The sequence below is a fragment of the Grampus griseus genome, assembly GCF_964374135.1.
Source record: "Grampus griseus genome assembly, chromosome: 6".
Taxonomy (NCBI): domain Eukaryota; kingdom Metazoa; phylum Chordata; class Mammalia; order Artiodactyla; family Delphinidae; genus Grampus; species Grampus griseus.
In genome coordinates, this window is record NC_139000.1 from 80,775,054 (window position 1) to 80,796,884 (window position 21,831).

The following is a 21,831-nucleotide window of genomic DNA, read 5'->3' on the forward strand; positions in this document are numbered from 1 at the left end:
GAAAGATTGTGCCCATAATAGGGGTGTTGCTGTTGGGGAAGGTTGGGATGCAGAGGGGATGGGGATTGGAGATGGGGATATTGTTGAGATGGGGATGAGGATGTGGTATGGGCCTTCCCAAGGCCCACAGAACAGAGGGGCTGGAACCTGAGTGAATTTGAAGAGAGATCATTGAGATCTTGAGTCTGCGGTTTTACAACAGACTGAGACCTTAAGCAGGGCAGGGAGTGCCCCAGTTGGCAAGTTGGCTGGCATTCCTGGAACAGGACCGGGAAAAAACAAGGAGATAAGATTTCTTGCGTCTTTTACCTGGTCTTCTGGCAAATCCTGGCATGAGAAAGCTTTTAATTCCCATCTCTAAAATCTCCCCTTCCACACCTGCCCTACCTTTTGTGGAAGTGGCTAAGTAAGTAGTGAGCAGCCTATCTCTGAAGAGTTCCCAGAGAGGTGGGATAGCATGGACTTGGGGGGACATGTCTATGATTCCAGAGTCATATCATATTAGATTGTTTACACTGTTTCCAAACTTGGCTGCACTTCAGAATCACTCAGGGAGCTTATTAAAAATACAGAATTAGAGGCACCACCCCAGACCATCTTAAACAGAATCTCAGAATAGGGCCAAAGGATCTGTATTTTTTACCAAGCTGTATATATTTATCTGTATTTTTACCAAGCTGTCCAGGTACTTCCAAGAATTTGGTAGGGTGGGGCTGGGAGAGCCACCTGGGCCTATTTGGCTCCCCATCCCAAATTCCAGATGGGCTCAGAGCCAGTGGAAGGGAACAAAGGTGGTCTGGGGGAAGAGGAAGCTGGGATGATGTACCCCCAATCTTCCTGAGGGGAGGACTTTCTGCCCTGGCACAGCTTGTGGAATGAGGGAGAACATGACAGGGAAGAGTTGGGGACTAAGACGTTTCCTCTTCTAAAATCTTAGGTTCCCTTTCTCTCCCAGGACATACTGCCCCATTCCCCTTGTTTGTGCCATCATGAGGGCCTCTTGTTTGTTAGATGGTGTCCACAGCCGCTTTAGGTCCCATCCTCAATTGCCTTTCCTCAATTTGGGAAGCTCTTCCTAGGATCTACCCTAAGTCCCTACCTCTGAACTTGACCCTGTAGTGGTAGACCGGCCTCAGGGAGATGTTCCATACTGGAGGCATTGAGACCTCCTTACTTGCTCCTGGGGCTTAGAACCTAAGTTAGGGGCCCTAAAGGAAGGGAAGGAAAGAGTGGGGACTTTGCCGGAGGTAGAAACCTGGCTGGACATAAAGTCAGGGCTGGAAATAGCTACTCTCAGACCAGGAGGATGACAGGAAATCCCTGCCATACACTAGGGTGCAGGTGTCTGAGCCTATGGGGTGGAGGTGGGGGCATGAGAGGGAGGCACCAAGAGAACCTGGAAGGAAGTGGAGCTTAGATGTAGATGCAGCCCCCAGGAAAGGACCTGCGACGGTGAGAGGAGTTGTTATCCTTCTCCTTATCTGGGGCCCCAGGTCTGTCATCCAGCCATTCCTCTGCCCTCGGTTGCTGGCTTGGGCTCATCTCACCTCACAGTCCCACCCGAACCTTAAGTTTGCTGTAGGGGTCTGGAGCTTGCAGCCCTGAACCAAGCCCCTCTCTTGTCCTCAGGCCAGCCTGGATGTAGACGGTAAGGAAGGGGACGCAGAGACTCGGATGACTACACATCTGACCTGTGAGTATCCACCTAAGTGTTCCAGTCTGTTGGGTGAAGGCTTTGGCTTGGTGTGAGCTCTCGAGAGAGCCTAGGTAGTGTTTGACAATCTCTGCGGTGGCCGAGGTACAGAGGACTGCTACACCGGAGGTCCTGGTGCCGAGGGTGAGAGGTGAGGGAGGTGCACGTGGCTCACTTCAGCTTTACGTCTGCTGATGAGCGCAGAGTGAACACACCCTAACGCCAGATTGAGACCCTGGAGCCTGGGAGAGGAGGTGTGCTAATCCACCCCTACTCACCCCCAGGGTCGGCAGACCCACTGCCTCTTTAGGACGGACACCTGGGCCTGGCTCCGGGGTGGAGGTCCTAGGTGCGGGTGTTGCAGGAGTCTGGAATTGCCCACATTGGGAAGAGGCCACATTCCCTTCAGCTCCAGGCCCCAGGCCCATTTGTGCCTGTCTGGTGGGGCTTTCAGGGCAACAGATGCTCCCAGCTTGGCAGGCAGGAGCCGGGGAGGGGTATGGCAGGAATTTCAGCTCAGAAGCTGGGCTAGAACAGGGCTTGGGGTGAGCTGGGCCCCTGTACGCTTGTATGCGTAACAAGGGTCAAAGGGCCTGGGTGCCTTGGTGCTCCTGGGTTCCCAGCTGAGCACTGAGCCCACCAGGGACCAGCTGCCCTGATGACTGTGCAGCTGTTACTGAGGAAGCTACTGCTTCCTGGACTGCAGATGACCCATTACCTTCATAAGTGTGTGATATTTGTGTGCCCAGCATAGTTGCAGACTTTACTCATAGTGTGGCTACCTAGGGACAGGGTTAGAGTTAGGACTATGCTTGGAACAGCACTGACATAGTGGTTACGGATTGGAGGTAGGTAGTGGTAAGCATAGGGCTGGAATCACGGTGATGTTAAAGTAGGATTTGGAATTGCGTTTATGGTTCCTGTTGATAAGAGCTAGTGCATCTTGTAGATCTCACCTATAGTAGCTGGAGAATCTGCTTATCTACATGGTGAGAATTGAAAGGGTCTATAAAAGTCTGCTTTCTTCTCCAGCACTCTGAAGTGTGGGTGGAGTAGGGGTGTCCTATCTGAGTTGATCTGGCACCATTTCCCTGTTAAAGAAGAAATGACAGGCCCAAAATGGAGTCACTTATGCTAAAAGGAAGACTTAATACCTGACCTTATTGAAGTTACAGCCTTCTCCAAGAATGTAATCCAAACTGATCAGTGTGGAAATTTCTGGTCCGCACCAGTGAGGTAATCCTTTCCATCCCCCAAAGGAAGATGAGGTAACCTGGCACATAGATCTCCTTCATCCCCTATAGATAGATTACCTAACCCTGAAATAATCTGTTTTTGTTTTTGACTTCCTTGTCATACTCTTAAAAACCTCTCTTTTTCTATAGCCTTTTAGAGCTCCCCTCTACTTGCTAAACGGGATGCTGCCCAATTCATGAACTGTTCAGTAAAGCTAACTCGATGTTTAAAAAAAAAAAGAGCTAGTGCATCTTAGATTAGGATTGTGTTAGGGTTGGAGTAGGGTACTGTTTGAGTTTAAAATTGGGATCAAAATGGGTCAAGGAGATAAATGTTGTGTTGGGGGTCAGTTTTAAGCTTCTGAGATGGTCTGGAGAGGGACTTAACCTTATGCGTATTGTGTGATATTGATCTGGTTTAGATGAGAGGTTTTGGACATTTTCTGGCCTTCTGCACTTGAGAGTTATAAATGGCCCTATGATCCCTGAAGCTGCGATCGACTAGAGGGAAGTAGGCATCTAGCTCCTGGGGAGAGGGAACATCGCAGTTTTCTATCCTGAACTTACCTGGCCATGTAAACATCTTTTGGGTAATACCCAGCAGCATTACCTTTATGAGGTACAGTTATTCTGAGGGTCTCACTTGAAGGACTGGTTTTAGAGTTGTTTGTGAATGGGGCTGGAGTTGAGGTTAGGGTTAGGGTTGAAAGGCATGGACTGCAGTTGAAGTTTGGGGTAGAGCGACACATGTGGTCATGCCCTGTATCAAGGGCTCCTTCCTGACGAGTCAGGAGCTGGTTCTTCACAGTTTCCTGAGGGGGATTTTGACAGAGTAGGTCTGTCTGGTTTACTCTTCCTTTAGATTCTGTTTCTGCTGCATCGGAGAGACTGAGGGTCAGGAGCCTGCGGTAAACTGGGGACGCTCCCGGGGGTAGGGATGGGAGTGTAGGTGAAGGACGGGGCTGCTGAAGAGGGCAGGGGACTGACTTGCTGACCGTGGCGTTCCTTTAAAAGCACACAGCCAAGTTGTTGAGACCAGGGGTGTGTGCGTGGATCCAAGACTGTCCTTATTAAAGGACAGGCAATGGGACAGAAATTACAAACCACAGTTTCGAGGTGGATAAACAGACCTGGCCTGAGGTGGCCTATTAGTTTTATCGGGGAGAAAGGCTGGGAAGGATGGATTGGGAATGCATTTGTGTTTGTGGGTGTGCAAGATGGGCTGTGTCTGTCTGCATGTGTGTGGTGCCAGAGTCTGCTGGGGCATGTCTGACTCAGGGTTTTCATGAGTCTATGTAGGTGTGTTTCCTGAACATGTCTCTGGGTACTCTGAGTTAGCTTCTGAGTGGCATTGTTGACTTTATGTCCTCCTGTGTATGTGTCTGTGTGGCTAGGTGTCTGTACGCATGTGTCTTTGACTGTGTGTGAGACTCTGCTCTGGCCTCTCACTTTCCCCTGACCCTCTCCCCTGATGCGCCCCAGCTGCCAGCACTATTTACTGCAAGAGATTGGCTTCCTTTCCCTTCCCACTCTCTGGATTCCCATGTGTCCGGCTGCCTGCCCAGGGCCCTGCCCCTGAGGCCTCTGTGTGGGACTTGACCTTGGGAATGCTACACTCTGGAAAGCCCCCGATATGCTCTTTACCCGGCTGTGGACCCAGAGAAGTTACAGTGGAGGAAGGGGACAAGGCGGGAAAGGGGGGCAATTGGCAGCATGCACCCCTCCTTCTGGAAACAGAGATCTCCTTCAGGCCCCCTCTTTCCTCCCCACGCTCTCATCCAGATCAAGTATTCAGGGTCCTGGCCTCACTGTCTGTGCGCATGGGAATGGACAGTCCTCCACAAGCCCCGTTAGGCATCTGGTCCTCTGCGTCCCCCAGCACCTTACAGGCCTGCCTGTGCTCATTCCTCACATCCCCACACACCCTCACGGCTGTCCTCCCTTATTTCCTGTCCCTGCCGTAGACACAGGAACCACTCTTGTCCTTAATTCTGTGACAGCCCAGGCCTGTGCCGTGGAGCAGGTGGGGCAGCAGGCTTTGGATGAATGGTGAGGAGCAGAGGCTCAGCCCCTCTCACAGGTGCAGGAAGCAGCAGCGCCTTGGGGTTTACCCCTGTGCGCATCCTGTGGTTGTTGCCCTCCCTGCGTGGGCTGCAGTGAGGAGGTACAGTAACAAAGCAGCCATGGTCCCTATTTGCTGGGACTTGGTGTTTAACAAGAGAAGTGATTTTGTGGAGAAGCCATTCTCCCGCACTGCAGGCACTCGGTTGCCTGAAATGCTCTCTGTAGAATTCTGAAATGCTCTCTGCAGAGCCCAGGAGAAGGGCTCCAGAAGGTCAGAGCCATTCGCCACGACAGTATGGTATCTCAGAGGGCAGAGGCGAACTCCAAAGTTCCCAAGCAAGCATTGCTATATCCCTAGCATCTACCAGCAATTCTGGAGCAGTGAATACCTGATTTTGTGCCCTGCCATGAGAGTTTTCATTCTGATTTTACTTCTTGAGCCGAGGGGGAGCTGGAAGGTGGGGCTTGTGCTAGGGTTATAGGATGGGATGAGCAAGGCTTCATCCTTCTCCAACATCCTGCATGAATCATAGGCTCTGACTCTGTCTTCTCTCAGCTCTTGATTTTGCTGAGAACTGAGAATCCTGAAGGTCTTGGTTCCAGCTCATCTCTGTGCCCCTAGCCCTTTGTTGCAAAACTTGGTCAGCAGCATAAGCCAATGCCGGCACGTGGCAGGTGGGATACATGGGAAGGACCCGCTCCACCTAAGCCAGGATGTGTGCACATTAACCTCAGCTTCCCACGTGATGCTGCTGTGACCCTTCTGAGTCAATTCCCTTCATTCCGGGCCTCCCTCTCCTCCTTGCTCTGTGGCTCTCTGCCCAGCTCTCACCAGGCATGGAGGATGTGCCTGCCACAGGACCCCCTATGATCTTTGGGGATGCTTTAGGAAAACACTGGAGGGTGTGGCTCAGCAGGCCTGGACCTTGTGCCTCCTCAGCTTGGGGGGCCACAGCAGGGCCTGAGCTCCCATCTGTTAGGCACAGAATCACCCTTCAGAGCAGGGACACAGTCATGCTTCTTCGCCTCCTGGCTTTTCTGCATCCTGCTAGCAGGACACATTGTGCTAAGTGCTGGGTCCTATCAGAGGAAGAGTCGTGCCCCACGTCCTAGTTTGATGGTATGTTGAGCCATCCTGGATTTCCTTAGGAATCAGTGAGGCAGGGGCATCCCACAGTCCCCATACCACAGCACGAGGAAGCTACAGCACTTCCTGCCCTTCCTGCAGCTTTTGGCTCCTCTGTGGTAGGTCAGAAGGTGGAAATGCAGACGTGCCACCTTCTGAGAGAAATGAGATGTCCAAAACAGAGGTCCCTTCCATCACTCAGGGCAGCCTCTTTGTCTTTCTGCTTCCCAGTTCTCTCCTCCTACCCTCAGACATCCCCAGTCTCTGGATGAACACTAGGATGCCACACCTGCCCTTTTTCTCAGTCTCAAGCCCCATCCTCTTCATGCTCTGTGCATCTAGAGCTTTTTCTGACATCTCTCCCCCTATATTCCAAGACCACCCTCTTCACACATGTGATCACCAACTTCAACTATTTTTTTTTTGCCCACTTGGGCTCACATGCTGCTACTGACTTCTTAGGCCCTAAAAAACCTCTTGCCATGGTAACTTCCAGCATTCCTCTTCATCTCTGGCTTTGGCTCTCTGTATCAGCCCTCCCCCCAGCCACGACCCTTCCCAGTTCCTCATTCACCCCTTTAGGTATTTGCCCTGTTCTCTTTTTTTTTTTTTTTTTTTGCACTACTCGGGCCTCTCGCTGCTGTGGCCTCTCCTGTTGTGGAGCACAGGCTCTGGACGCGCAGGCTCAGTGGCCATAGCTCACGGGCCCAGCCGCTCCACGGCATGTGGGATCCTCCTGGACCAGGGCACGAACCCGTGTCCCCTGCATCGGCAGGCGGACTCTCAACCACTGCGCCACCAGGGAAGCCCCTGCCCTGTTCTCTTAATTGTAGGGAAACCATTCTTTTCATGATACACAAAGTCCCTCCTCATTACTGATTACTGATTTTAGCCAAGGCCAACCCCTGAACCTGGGGACTCACTCCTATTCTGTTACTTCTGCACCATGACATTGCTCTAGCAGTTCCCCCTTTCTCTCCTGCATCATCAGTTTATTCCTCTTGACTGGTTCTTTTCCATCAACATCCAACAAGCTATATCTCCTACCTTTAAAAATCCCTCTTGGGGCTTCCCTGGTGGCACAGTGGTTGAGAGTCTGCCTGCCGATGCGGGGGACGTGGGTTTGTGCCCCGGTCTGGGAGGATCCCACATGCTGCGGAGCGGCTGGGCCCTTGAGCCATGGCCGCTGGGTCTGTGCGTCCAGAGCCTGGGCTCCGCGACGGGGGAGGCCACAGCTGTGAGAGGCCCGCGTACCGCAAAAAAAAAAAAAAAAAAAGCCCTCTTGATTCTATCTCCTCATTTTTCTGCACCTCTGTGGAACAAAACTCCCTAAAGCAGTTGATTACACTTGCTATCACCAGTTGCTCTTCCTCTCTGTCTTGGATCCACTCCAGTTATGCCTTTGCCTCCGTCTCTGACCTTAGTCTAGTCTTCTCAAGGCTATGAATGATCTCTATGTTGTTAAATCTAATAATCAACTCTGAGTCCTCATCTTACTTGGCAGATTGGCAACTTTTCATGCAGCTGACCACTTTCTTCTTGAAACACGTTCCTCTCTTGGCTTCCAGTATGCCACACTCTCCTGGTTCTCCTCCTACCTCACTGGCTACTACTTCTCAGTCTCTGCTTATTGGTTCCCACTTTTTTCTCCAATTTCTTAATGTTGGTGTATCCCAAAGCCTGGTCCTAGATCTGTTTTTCATTTGCAGTCATTGCCTTGGCGATCTTATCCAGTCTCATGGTTTTACATCTCCATTTATCTATCTATCTATCTTATTCTTATTCTCCTAATTCTTCTCCTCCCACTCCCCTCCCCCTCGTTTTCCCCTCCCCTCCCTCACCCCTTCCTCCATTTCTTCTTCATCATCATCATCATCATCATCATCATCATGATGTAATCTATCTTTCTATCTAATCATCTATAGCCAGGACCTTCCCTGAGGACCATCAAGCTTCTTTGTTGAGAAAAGACTGTTGGAAGTGTGGTCTCAGGCAGAAGCTGGGAGATTAGTCATGATAATACTGCAGTAATCATAGCAGCAGAGAGAGTGAGAAGTGGTCATGTTCTGAATTCATTTCATAAGGTAGAGACAACAGGATGGATTGGATGTGGATGGTTAGAAAAAAAATGTGAAGGATGACACCAGTGTTTTTGTTCAGAACTGGAAAGATGGAGTTGCTATTAACTGATGTTGTGAATACTGTGACTGGAGCATGTATGTGTAATTAGATGATGGTTGGAATAGGGAATCAGGAGTTCACTGTTCTATAGAGGTGAATTTTGGACATTCAAGTATTTATGTTGATTAGACAATTTGGGCAGGTGAGACTGTCTATCACATCAAATCATGAGCTCTGTGGTGTAAGTCCTGTGTGTTTGTTGTGTTTACTGTAGTACCTTGCATATAGTAAGTAAGCAAATATTTTAATTGAATATAAGACACATCTCAAGTTTTTTTTTTTTTTTTTTTGCGGTACACGGGCCTCTCACTGTTGTGGCCTCTCCCGTTGCGGAGCACAGGCTCTGGACGCGCAGGCTCAGTGGCCACGGCTCACGGGCCCAGCCGCTCTGCGGCATGTGGGATCCTCCCGGAACAGGGCACGAACTCGTGTCCCCTGCATCGGCAGGTGGACTCTCAACCACTGTGCCACCAGGGAAGCCCTCAAGGTTTTTTTTTTTTTTTAAGTTTTTTTCTTCCAGTTTTTTTTCGGCCACACCGAGCGGCTTGTGGGATCTTAGTTCCCTGACCAAGGATTGAACCTGTGCCCTCTGCAGTGCAAGTGCGGAGTCCTAACCACTGGACCGCCAGGGAATTCCCCTTTCTTCCAGTTTTGAGATATAATTGACATTCGGCACTGTATAAGTTTAAGGTGTACAGCATAATCAAGGTTCTTTTTATTGTGACCCTTCTGGGGTCCTCATCAGCTGAGTACCCCAGTAATCCTGTGGCAGTATTCCCTATTCCATAGCACTCATCATACGAATGTAATGATTTGTCTGCCTCCCCAGCCCCGACTTTGGATTCAAGTACTATTAAGGTATTATTATGCACCAGCCGCTATCCTAAGTCCTGGGGTTATAACACACTATTGTATTACTCAGGCAAGAATGAGATACCTATGGATGAGAAACCTAACAAGCAGAGGCAGTAAACACAGGAGAAAGGGGGCAAAATTGAGATATATCGAGATTAGAACACAGTGACTGACTTCATGTTTGGGCTGAGCAAAAACATGGATTTATAGTTACACCAATCCCTGACATTGGGAAACAGATTTGTTGGGTGGGGGGTGAGTGTTCAGAAATTTTGAATTAATTTGCATTTCCTTTGGACAATAAGGCTCAACTCACTTCTTTTCATCACACGATGGACAACAGACTAAAACTCAGTTTATTCCTCTCCATGCTCTAAAAGCACTTGGGTATTGGGTTGGCTTCCTGGCTCAACTTCTTTTGAGTACATAGCAAACCAGCCTTTTCTCTTATCATGCCTTCTTCAGGAACATGTCAGCTTCTTTTTAAAAAAAATATTTATTTATTTTGGCTATTCTGGATCTTAGTCGCAGCACACGGGATCTTCGTGGCAGTATGCGGGTTTCTTAGTTGTGGCATGCGGACTTCTTAGTTGCGGCATGCAGACTCTTACTTGCAGCATGCGGGATCTACTTCCCCAACCAGGGATTGAACCTGGGCCCCCTGCATTGGAAGCGTGGAGTCTTACCCACTGGACCACCAGGGAAGTCCCAGGAACATGTCAGCTTCTATCTCAGGGACTCAGACCCCCATCTACATGGTCTTCCTCTCTGCTTCTGTCCCTGCCTACCCTTGGGGGTGGGGGACAAGCCCCTCTCCATGTCCTACTGTGATCTTCATTCCAGGTGTCATTCATTCCATGCAGCTGTTAGGCAGTGGAAGTGGGATATAGGCAAGAGAGCTACAGCAGCCTCCTAGGTGAGTTCTCCAGAAAGATCTAACGAATAACCAACAGGGAGCAGAGAGGGGAGATTCTACCATTTGCTTTTGACGTTAGTCATATTAGCTACATGCTGTTGGTAAACAAAGCGCCTCCTCAAGGTTGGAAGACTGGCACTCCCCTCCAGATTGTGGGCATATATAGAAGTCATCAGTGAATTTTGCCTGTGGGATTCCTGGCCACTCCTTCTTGACAGTACTATCCTCATGTCCACATGGCTCCTCTGGGCCCAAGGTCGCCATAATAGAAGTCAAGCCTGACCTTTACCTTCAGTGTACCTTAGACAAGGGCCTTCCTTCTCTGCTCCAGTTCCTTTATCCACAGTCCGGGGAGGGGGTGTTGTTGTGTGGAGTGCGACCCAGCTTAAGTGTGAGTTAAAACTCCTTCCCTAGATAAAAAGGACATTTACCTCCCTTATGCCTTCCTTGAACACACCACAGTAGAGAGGAGGAGCAGACAGACACCTCTCTGCTTAGAGATATAGAGTATATTTTGGGTGGCACTCTGCCCACCTGTACATTAATGAAAATGACAGTAGCAGTCCTCTTCAAGGGACGCAGACATTGAGGAGACTACAGAGTCTTTCGAATGCACTGGGTCTTCTTGAGCAGACCAATGTTTCCATCTGAGGTGAGAGGTGAGAGTGAGGGCGGGTCCCCTGGTTGGATGGCACAAGCCACTCGTGGACAGTGCCGAGGGCAGCGGCGGGGGATGCCCAGGACTGAGGCAGAGTGGAGTTGATGGGAGTGGGAGCGGTGCCGGAGCTTACTGTCTGGGGAATGGGGACCATCCAAGAAGGCCAGGCCCACCTGCTTCTCAGTAGGCAGAAATTGGGCCTTTGGGTCCCCTCTTGTCTCCTCTGTCTTAGTTCGACCCTTGGGACTTTTGGCTGGAGCCAGGCTCTTTGCTACATTTTCTTTTCTTGTGTTAGCCACTTTCTCACATGGGGAGGACATGGATTCCTCATGCCCTTTGCCTTTGGTTTTGGGGTTAATACAGTGTAGAAAAGATTTCATCTTATTTCTCAAGCCAGATTCTGGAAGGCTGGGCCTCTTGTGAGTATAGCCTAGCATCATCTGCCCCTGCAAAACCTGACCTTGTAAAGTTTGGCCCTGCAATGGCTTACCTGGAATGAGTTGGCCCAGGAAAGGCTGGCCCTATGATGCCTGGGGCACCACAGGCTGGACAGTCTCAGGAACGCTTGCTGGTTTGAGGATGACATTGAGCTTGGCTTGACTGTCTTGCAGGTCATTCTTCTCAGAATCTTTCCCCACAGGGACTCCAGGAGGTATCTCTGGGAATTTAAGCTGAGGGTGATGCTGGGGACTGTGCTGACAGGGAGAACCAAGGTGATAGCGATGTCTCTGTTGCCAGGGGCTGCAGGGTGTCCCGTTCAGAAGCATCCCTTCTGGCCTCTGGGCTTCAGCAGAGTGGCTTTTTTCTCTTGTGGAAGAGACTGCAAACCCGGCATCCCCTTCTCCGTGGTCCCCTGTCATTTTGGGTTTGCCTGGCTTCTCTCTCTTTTCTGCCAGTGTGGGGTCTTGGGCTGAGTCCTTGCTCTTGTCAGGGCTTTGGGGCTCCTCTAGGCTGGGGTTGTTCACACTGGCCTCCAGCTGAACACAAAGTGCCTGGGTCTCTGTCATGTCCCCACTGGGTTGTGAGATCTTGGAGGCCCAGTGGACAGAATCATGGGGTACTGCCCTGGACCTGGGTTGTTTCTGTTTCTGATGCACTGCCTTTAACTCAGTGGCCAGTTGTTGTTTGAGGTGGAGCCATTCTGGATCCAGGGCACGTGGCATATCTGGTGGGATGGGGAGCTCCTGGAGCAGTGTTTTTCCGTGGTTGTTTAGACTCCCAAGAGACTCCTGTGTCCATATGTTCTCTGGCATTGCTACAGTTTGTTCCCAGGGCTCCCTTGCCTTTAGGGGAATTCCCAGTTGTATCTCTAGGATCTTCTTTCTCAGATGGAAATTTAGTTTGGCCAAGATGGGTTCCCCGAGTGAGTATGGCTTCGCAGGCTCTGACTGGCTTTCTAGAGGCACCATCTTGATTATTCCTTCCCTCTGCACTTCAGCGTGGAATTCACCTGCAATGTCTGCACAAGTCTCGTTGGCATCTTGAAAGCCTGGCCCAGGACTTAGACCCTGCTCTTCAGGTAAGGTCACCTGAGTCAGAGGTTCTCCTGGAAATTCGACAGGCCAGGCACCATCTCTGTTTTCACAGCTTGGGAAGTTATTGCTGGGGCCATGGCCGTGGAGAGAGCCACATAATAAACAGCAGGCATCCCTGACAAGAAGGCCAGATCCTTGTGCCGTAAAGCTGTCTCCAGTGTCTCAGTGGCTCCCTCGGACAGGGCTTGGGGCAGCTTAGGATGTTCAGTGTTAGCACCTGGTGAGGTTTGCTGCTGCTGCTCAAGGGCCGTTGGCATCCAGGGTGTAATTTTCTGTTGTTTGTCTGGATCATTTGCTGCCTGTAGTTCTAGGGGCTTGCTTTCTGGGGTGCAGGTAAAGGGAGCCACTTCCAGGACCCCAGGAATTCTGCACTCCCAGGAGCCACATACGCAGACAGGAACCTTGCCCTGGTGAATCTGCCCACATTTGGAGTTGATGTAGCTCTGCAATATTGCCTTGGCCTGGTCAGACAAGTGCGGCATAGGGACTGACCCTGGGTCCTTGACGGCTGGGAATGGGTTGCCAACGCCAGTGCCCTCTAGAGCTGTAGGGTGGGGGACGTCCACATTGTCTAGGGCTGTGCTGCTCCAGGAGAGAGTCTGCTCGTCAGCAGGGGACAGGAGCAAATGGATGGACTGCTGGATCTTCTGGGGCAGGCCCCGGCGATGGTGAATCAACTGTCACTGGAGGTGGAATTCCAGCAGCCTCCTGGCATGCTCTGGGAACAAGAGTAGTTCCCTTGTGAGGACTGAGATGGGCTGCCCTGGCCAGGAAGTTGTCACAGTCTCAGAAGACTGGGCTTTGTCACAGGGCTTATACTGCATGGGGCTCTGGGTGTGCTGATTTCTCTGGAAAACATCTGGCAAGCCCCACTGAAGCTGGAGCTGCCTCTGCAGCAGGTGCCACTCCAAGGCTTCACACTCATCCAGGGTCAGAAACGGGATATTGATCTGAGCTTGTTGGTGCTCAGTTGGAGCAATCCAATTTGGGGAAGATGGAGAAGAGGGTGGAGCTGACTGGAGTGGAGTTTTAGGCATCAGAAGGAGGAAGGAGAGCTCCTTGAAGAGAAAAGGATGCTTCAAGGGGGGCTTGGACATGCTCCCGTTCATGGAGAGGCCTTGAGAATCCAAGAAAGTGTCAACCCGGGACTCACTGTGCAGAGAAGGGAGGCCACAGAATGGCTGGCTATATTTCGGCTGCACATGGCCCACTGAGTCGTTAGCCTGTTGCCCAGGCATTAGATAAAGGCCACTTAATTCTTTAAGGGCTGGAGAGGGCAAGGCTAGAGCCATATTGTCTGGGATTTGCTGGTAGTAGTGTCTTTGTTCTGGGTCCATAATGGACCACTTAGAAACCCAGAAGGCCTGGCTGGGCTGGCCGACCGTACGTGAACCCCAGTTCTGGTATGAAACGGTCCCAAATTTCTCAGTAGAGAACTGAGAAGTATCATTCTGGATGAAAGAGTCTGGTTGGTTACGTACAGGGTGGTAAAATAATGGCGGATCTGGTATAAGCTGCCTCAGGGACTCTTCCACACGTCTGGGGAGCCTCCACCTCTGGAAGTGCATCAGTCCTTTTACATGTACCTCAAGAAGCCTCCGGACTTCAGTACTGAGGAATAACAGGTGGGCAGGGAGGACAGTGACCACATGTAAGGCCATAGCATGTGTCAGGGCTGTGACTTCTCGGTTCAGGGTCCGCAGAGAGACCTGAGAATTCAAGGGCTGCTGGCCTTGGTTCCCATAGACAAGGTTGGGGTTGCTCTGCATCATCTCCTGCAGGTTCACTGAAACCTTAGTTTCCTCAAACCTTGAAGAAAACATAGTCTCTGGGCCCCTGGGCACCTCTGGTACTTGAAATCCCTGCCTTAGCTTGAGGTGTTCAGCCCAGTAATCATGGATGCTAGCTGCACCTGTTGACTGGGCCGATGACTGGGTTAAGGATTTCTCTGACACTGTGAGGGTTGCAGATGTAAGTGAAAGGTCTTTGGAGTGTGGGGAACGATGCTCCAGTCTCTGCTCAGAAGACACTTTAGACGTGGACAAAATCTCTAGGTAAGAGCAGCCCTGTGACAGCCTCCTTGAAGTGGGGGAGATCAGGGTGTTCTCACCCACCACCACCTGCTGAATCTCCAGAGCCATGGCATCGCAGGTTTGGCAGCAGGAATCTGCACACAGGAGCTGCTGCACACTCCCCTCCTGAGGAAGCCAGCCCCGGCTGGGAGGGAAACATGGCAACTGTTTGTTACTGATGGAGTGACATCTGCCTCTTCACAAGTGTGTGGCCTGGAGATTGTGCCTGCCCTCCCCTAGTCCTGTAAACCCTGAGGCCTGCATCCGCTGGGTGTTTACTCATGTGCTTTTTTTTTTTTTTTTCCTAGGGAAATGCCATTTGGCAAGTTATGGTGGGCTGGGCTGATGGCCTGGGGCTTATTGGGCGAGGTCTCAGACAACAGCTGGGAGCACAGGGCCTTGAGAGACTGGGAGGTGGGTGAGTTCCCTGCTGACCTGTGTTGAGAAGCTGAACTAGGAGAAGGAACCAGGTAGATGGGGGAGCCAATGGTTAGCTGATGGGGCAGCACCAGGAACATCACCAGGTAGAACCTGGAGTCATTCTCTTTTCGGGCTTAGGCCGCAGCCTGGTATTCAGTATTTCTAAACTGTAGAAAAGGAGATCCTTTTGGGAATTCTGTGTTCTGGGGATTAAAGGGTGTACACAACATCTCTTGAGAGTCCATCCCCATTCTCTAGAGATTTAGAGAAGAAGGGTATAATATATGACAAGCTCCTGTCTGAGGGCTGTCCCAGGAACTGGCTCCGCTGAAGACAGAACCAGAGGAGGTAATGTCAGCAGGGTCCAGGGGGCTGCCCTTGAAAGGGTGTAGCTGTAAAGAGAATATGAAAATGACGAAAATTATTCACTCAATTATCCATCCTCCTGACTGTAAAACTTGTCTTGTGGCTGAGTGCAAACCCATGTAGAGTCTTTTATGAACTATGCACTAGTGAAATTCTGAATTCCAGGGCCACTGTGAGCCTAGCACAGAGCAGAACTAGGGAACTCCTCTCTCCTGAAATATCTGATCCCCCTCTGCCCTGGCAACGCTCTCAACCAGTGCTCCAGGCTCCACTGTCTGGCTCCCTCTCAGCCACTGTCCTTCTCCCCAACCCTGCCCCAGGCCAAGCAGAGAAATGATCACAGACCAGGCTGGGAGTTGGGAGACTGCAAAGAGCAGGAGATCACCTTTTCATGACAGAGAGCAGCTCCCATGGCTTTTCAGCTTCTTCCTGGGAAATTCTCCTAGCTGAGAAACCAGGTGACAGTGTTACATGGAGCAGGAGTGGACCCAGGGACATCCTATAGGAAGCTGAAGGCCTCTGAATGAGAGGAGACCGCAAACCCCAACAGTTAGTGCTGTGAGGCACGTCTGTGTACCACTCAACCAGGTATGGTGTGCTCTCCTGGACCTACTCTCATTTGATCTTCACAACTACACTGTGAGTGAGGCAGGATCATCAGATGCCCATTTCATGGTAACAAGACTGAAAGATGAAGTGACTTCCACAGGGAAGTGGAAACTAGTAAACATAAAACTAGTAAATGACACAATTAAGGACTTCTTCCCTGTTTCCTCACTCTTCATTCCCAGGGGTAAGGTAGAGAATTTTGGAACATTTCCAGACTCTGATTTCCCACCCAAAACAGTTTTCTGGCAGATTTTGTCAACTTGGAGAACTGAAGCCTTCAGTGGTTAGAGCACCTGGCTCCTGGCACCAGGGGTCATCGAGGGACAGGGTTCATGGGAATCTCACCCACAGTGGAGGGGAGTCAGAGCAGAGACTGGGACTTTACCTCTTGATGCTGCATCTCTAGCCCTTTGTCTGACTTTCCGGTGACGCTTAAAGGTCAAAGAGAGTGTGAAGCTGGGACACGATTTTCTTTTTCATGTCTAAAGTGAAACAAAGGAAATATACATTTCCCAGTCTGTTTCTATATATTTGTCTGTATGTTATACACTGTCCTATATTGCCTTCCTGTACTCCACCCTTTCACCTGAATATTTCATTTTTCTATTTATTGTGTGCTTACTTCAGGGCTCTCCACATTCCATACCTCCTGTCCCCTTTCCCAGGACAGTATTTTCAGGGGATTTAGTGTGACACAGGAGGAATAATGGAACTGATTAAATGGTCAGTGGTTCTCAGCCAAGGGCTTTTGCTTACTAAGTCCACCAATCAGAAAAATCCCCCATTTTGGGAGGTCAGAAGAGATCCAGTGAGGTGGATTCCACTTTACCTAGGACTCAACCCAAGCCCGATAGAGAGATTCTTGATTTTTCAATTAGAGTACACTGCAGGGATGGCCTGGCAAAGAATTATTTCTAGGCTCTGAGAAAGAGAATTACTATAAAGAGTAATTGAATGTATCTTATCTGAGGCTTGATTGGTTCAGCCATGGTCATCGTGTTTCCCTACCAGGCAGCAGCTCCTTTTAGGTTCCAGTGTTAATCCATGGTAACTCTTTTTCACCTGCCAGATAATTAGGATAATAATGAAGATGGAGCCATAGGTATATAAGGGATACCCCAAATCCCACAGAACAGAAGTCAGGCTCAGCATGGTCTAAACCTCATTAGCATAAGGAGACCAACCATCCCTATATGTAGGCATTCAGGGTCCTGGTGCCTGATGACTCCCAGTGCTATGCCTTGTGGCCTCCGCCTCACAGATGACAGAACCAGGCCACCAGACTGTATCACAAAGCCCTCCTGTTTCACAAGGCAGGTGTGGTGTCAAAGACCTTTACCTGTCTAGGGAAGCTCACTGGTGATTCAGTCTGTAGATGAGGGTGTCTGGTTGTCTGTAAGGACTGAAGGCGCCGCTCACAGGCAGTGTCTGTGCTCCCACTTTGTCTTCATTCTCCACACCCTCCACCAGCCTGACAGCTCGGCTCTTCCTTTGCAACAGTTGTCTGGTCACCCATTCCCCGAAAACTGAGGAAGAGTGGCTGGGACAGAGGAACCTCTATAAACTCCTCCACCTGTACTGGAAATATATGTGCAAAGCACACATGAGTTTAGGGACAGCAGAGTCTGGTATGGCTTGGGAATGGAGAACTTTGATGTTACAGGCAGTGGGTGATGGGAAACCAGAGGTGCATGAAGGGGACCATAGTTGATGTGGCAGGGAAAGGCCAAGGTGGCAGCATCTTTAAATTTAAATATGTGGCGGAAGGGAAGCCTCTATTCTGTGTGGTGGGAAGAGAATGTAAACACTGCCTTCAATGGAGGCACATGAATCTGGTTCACTTCTGGAGGACTATCCAAAGCTTTGTGTTCCAAAGCACCTCTACCCATGTGACAGCATTCCACTTGCTCAGGAAGATGACTTCCTACAGAGATAAGTGGCCACTTCCAACTAAGGATTATTGGAATATATGGCCACTTCCATATATCTACTCTGGATATATGCTGTTTACCTGAGGAGTTCGTTTTTTTTTTTAACCTGGATTTTGCTAACTTTTAGGAATGACAGGTGTTTTCCAACCAGCCCCAGGATCCATCACTCCTACACCTTGACTATTGATTTAGACATTATGTTACCTGCTTGGCTGTCTGTGGATATCGTGATATGACTCCAATATCTCAAAATTTCTGAATTTCCTTGAGAGTCTTTCCCTGGTAAAAGTGGTCTCCCAGCCAAAAAATTCTTGGCCTCAGTATCTCTGAAGTTACTACTTGGTTCTTCCTCCAGCATCCAGTCCTTCACCCATCTGGCATGGTGAGCCATCAATCTGTGCTTAGTCCTAAGCTGGGCAGTGTCAAGGGTACAAAGATATTTTAGTCATGTTGCCTTCCTACTTTCAAGACACTTCACTATCTGGTTTCCAAAAGAAGACTAATCCACACAAAGTAAGAGCCAGCAATGGAATTATTTATTTATTTATTTATTATTATTATTTTTTTTGCGGTACGTGGGCCTCTCACTGTTGTGGCCTCTCCCGTTGTGGAGCACAGGCTCCGGACGCGCAGGCTCAGCGGCCGTGGCTCACGGGCCCAGCTGCTCCGCGGCATGTGGGATCTTCCGGGACCGGGACACGAATCCGTGTCCCCTGCATCGGCAGGCGGACGTTCAACCACTGTGCCATCAGGGAAGCCCAACATCCCATTCTTGAGGGGAAAAAGCATTGATGGATAGTCAGAGAAGGCTCCTGGGTGGAGAGACATTGGAGTTGAATGTCTAAGGGCAGGCTGTGGGTGAAAGGAGTGTGTGTAGGAGAGAAACTTACCAGTAGATGCATGGGCCATGGAGTTCATTTGGCAGTAAGAAATGCAATCTACCTCTAGCAGAGGTGCAGGTGGGTGGACTGGATTGGATTGAGGGGAAAGGTTGGAGGAGCAGGGATGAGGTCTTTTGATGGAGGCATTTATTTTATTTCAATAACTAAAAGTAATTGCTTTTTTTAAAAGTAGGCACACATATACATGGTACAAAATTCCAAAGGCAGAAGAAGGTATGTAGTATGTCTCTTTCTTACTCTTGTCTGCCGTTTTCCTTCCCTGTGTATCTTTCAGAATTGATTCGGCATAGGAGGCATAAATAAAGTGATATATTTTTCTTCACAAATGGAAACATATTACAGACACTTCTTATCCTGTTTTATTTAATAATATGAATATATCTTGTGTATCTTTTCTTTGATGGCTGTACAGTCTTCTTTGATAGAGCTACAACACAATTTATCTTCAATGTCACATTCGGTTATTTAGTTATATGTAAATTTAGTTAATTATAGTTTTTTTGGCTCTGAATAATAATGCTGACACGAACCTCATATATATGTCATTGTACACAAGTATGGATATATATGTAGGAGAAATTCCTAAGAGTTGAATTGATGGATAAAGAGGTTTGAGTATTTTAAGTGTTGATATTGCCTAATTGCCCCACCAGTTGTATGGATTTGTATCCTCACCAAAACTGCCTACGGGTGCCTCTATTCCCATACATGTCACATTTTTTATCCTTGTCAACCTGAGAAGTGATAAATGTATCTTGTATATTTACAAATTTATTTTAAGGTAGGCTAGGCACCTTTTTGTATGTTTATTTCCTTTTTTGTTAATTCTCTGTTACTATTTTTTGCCAATAGATTATTTATCTTTACTTATTGATTTACAACTACTTTTTAATATTATGAAAATTAGCTCTTTGCATATGCATTGCAAATATTTTTTTATTTTTGAATTTTTAAAATTTATTTTTTATACAGCAGGTTCTTATTAGTTATCTATTTTATACATATTAGTGTATATAGGTCAATCCCAATCTCCCAATTCATCTCACCACCACTGACCCCTGCCCTGCCCCGCTTTCCCCGCTTGGTGTCCATACGTTTGTTCTCTACATCTGTGTCTCTATTTCTGCCTTGCAAACTGGTTCATCTGTACCATTTTTCTACTGCACATATATGCATTAATATACAATATTTGTTTTTCTCTTTCTGACTTACTTCACTCTGTATGACAGTCTCTAGGTCCATCCACGTCTCTACAAATGACCCAATTTTCGTTCTTTTTTTATCTCTGAGTAATATTCCATTGTATATACGTACCACAACTTCTTTGTCCTTTCATCTGTCGATGGGCATTTAGGTTACTTCCATGACATAGCTACTGTGAATAGTGCTGCAGTGAACATTGGGGTGCATATGTCTTTTTGAATTATGGTTTTCTCTGGGTATATGCCCAGTAGTGGGATTGCTGGGTCATATGGTAATTCTATTTTTATTTTTTAAGGAACCTCCATACTGTTCTCCATAGTGGCTGTATCAGTTTACATTCCCACCAGCAGTGCAAGAGGGTTTCCTTTCCTCACACCCTCTCCAGCATTCGTTGTTTGTAGATTTTCTGATGATGCCCATTCTAACCGGTGTGAGGTGATACCTAATTGTAGTTTTGTTTTGCATTTCTTTAATAATTAGTGATGTTGAGCAGCTTTTCATGTGCCTCTTGGCCATCTGTATGTCTTCTTTGGAGAAATGTCTATTTAGGTCTTCTGCCCATTTTTGGATTGGGTTGTTTGTTTTCTTAATATTGAGCTGCATGAGCTGTTAATATATTTTGGAGATTAATCCTTTGTCCGTTGATTCGTTTGCAAATATTTTTTCCCGTTCTGAGGGTTGTCTTTTCGTCTTGTTTATGGTTTCCTTTGCTGTGCAAAAGCTTTTAAGTTTCATTAGGTCCCATTTGTTTGTTTTTGTTTTTATTTCCATTACTCTAGTAGGTGGATCAAAAAAGATCTTGCTGTGATTTATGTCAAAGAGTGTTCTTCCTATGTTTTCCTCTAAGAGTTTTATAGTGTCCGGTCTTACATTTAGGTCTCAAATCCATTTTGAGTTTATTTTTGTGTATGGTGTTAGAGAGTGTTCTAATTTCATTCTTTTACGTGTAGCTGTCCAGTTTTCCCAGCACCACTTATTGAAGAGGCTGTCTTTTCTCTATTGTATATCCTTGCCTCCTTTGGCATAGATTAGTTGACCATAGGTGCGTGGGTTTATCTCTGGGCTTTCTATCTTGTTCCATTGATCTATATTTCTGTTTTTGTGCCAGTACCATATTGTCTTGATTACTGTAGCTTTATAGTATAGTCTGAAGTCAGGTAGTCTGATTCCTCCAGCTCTGTTTTTTTCCATCAAGACTGCTTTAGCTATTTGGAGTCTTTTGTGTCTCCATACAAATTTTAAGATTTTTTTGTTCTAGTTCCGTAAAAACTGCCATTGGTAATTTGATAGGGATTGCATTGAATCTGTAGATTGCTTTGGGTAGTATAGTCATTTTCACAATATTGATTCTTCCAATCCAAGAACATGGTATAACTCTCCGTTGGTATCATCTTTAATTTCTTTCATCAGTGTCTTATAGTTTTCTGCATACAGGTCTTTTGTCTCCCTAGGTAGCTTTATTCCTAGGTATTTTATTCGTTTTGTTGCAGTGGTAAATGGGAGTGTTTCCTTAATTTCTCTTTCAGATTTTTCATCATTAGTGTATAGGAATGCAAGAGATTTCTGTGCATTAATTTTGTATCCTGCAACTTTACCAAATTCACTGATTAGCTCTAGTAGTTTTCTGGTGACATCTTTAGGATTTTCTATGTATAGTATCATGTCATCTGCAAACAGTGACAGTTTTACTTCTTCTTTTCCAATTTGTATTCCTTTTATTTCTTTTTCTTCTTTGATTGCCATGGCTAGGACTTCCAAAACTATGTTGAATAATAGTGGTGAGAGTGGACATCCTTGTCTTGTTCCTGATCTTAGAGGAAATGCTTTCAGTTTTTCACCATTGACAATGATGTTTGCTGTGGGTTTGTCGTATATGGGCTTTATTACGTTGAGGTAGGTTCCCTCTATGCCCACTTTCTGGAGAGTTTTTATCATAAATGGGTGTTGAATTTTGTCAAAAGCTTTTCATGCATCTATTGAGATGATCATATGGTTTTTATTCTTCAATTTGTTAATATGGTGTATCACATAGATTGATTTGCATATACTGAAGAATCCTTGCATC

At 47.9% G+C, this 21,831-nt stretch overlaps 1 protein-coding gene across 1 annotated transcript; it reads right to left on the bottom strand.

The window, feature by feature from the left end:
* Positions 1-10,664: 10,664 nt before the first annotated feature.
* Positions 10,665-16,882, bottom strand: SPATA31F1 (SPATA31 subfamily F member 1; the record flags this gene model as incomplete). Its single annotated transcript, XM_082656904.1, is given in 7 exon segments — positions 10,665-11,249; positions 11,253-12,292; positions 12,295-12,943; positions 12,947-14,480; positions 15,507-15,567; positions 16,116-16,161; positions 16,739-16,882. Coding segments are annotated over 7 exon segments (4,059 nt in total).
* Positions 16,883-21,831: the final 4,949 nt, after the last annotated feature.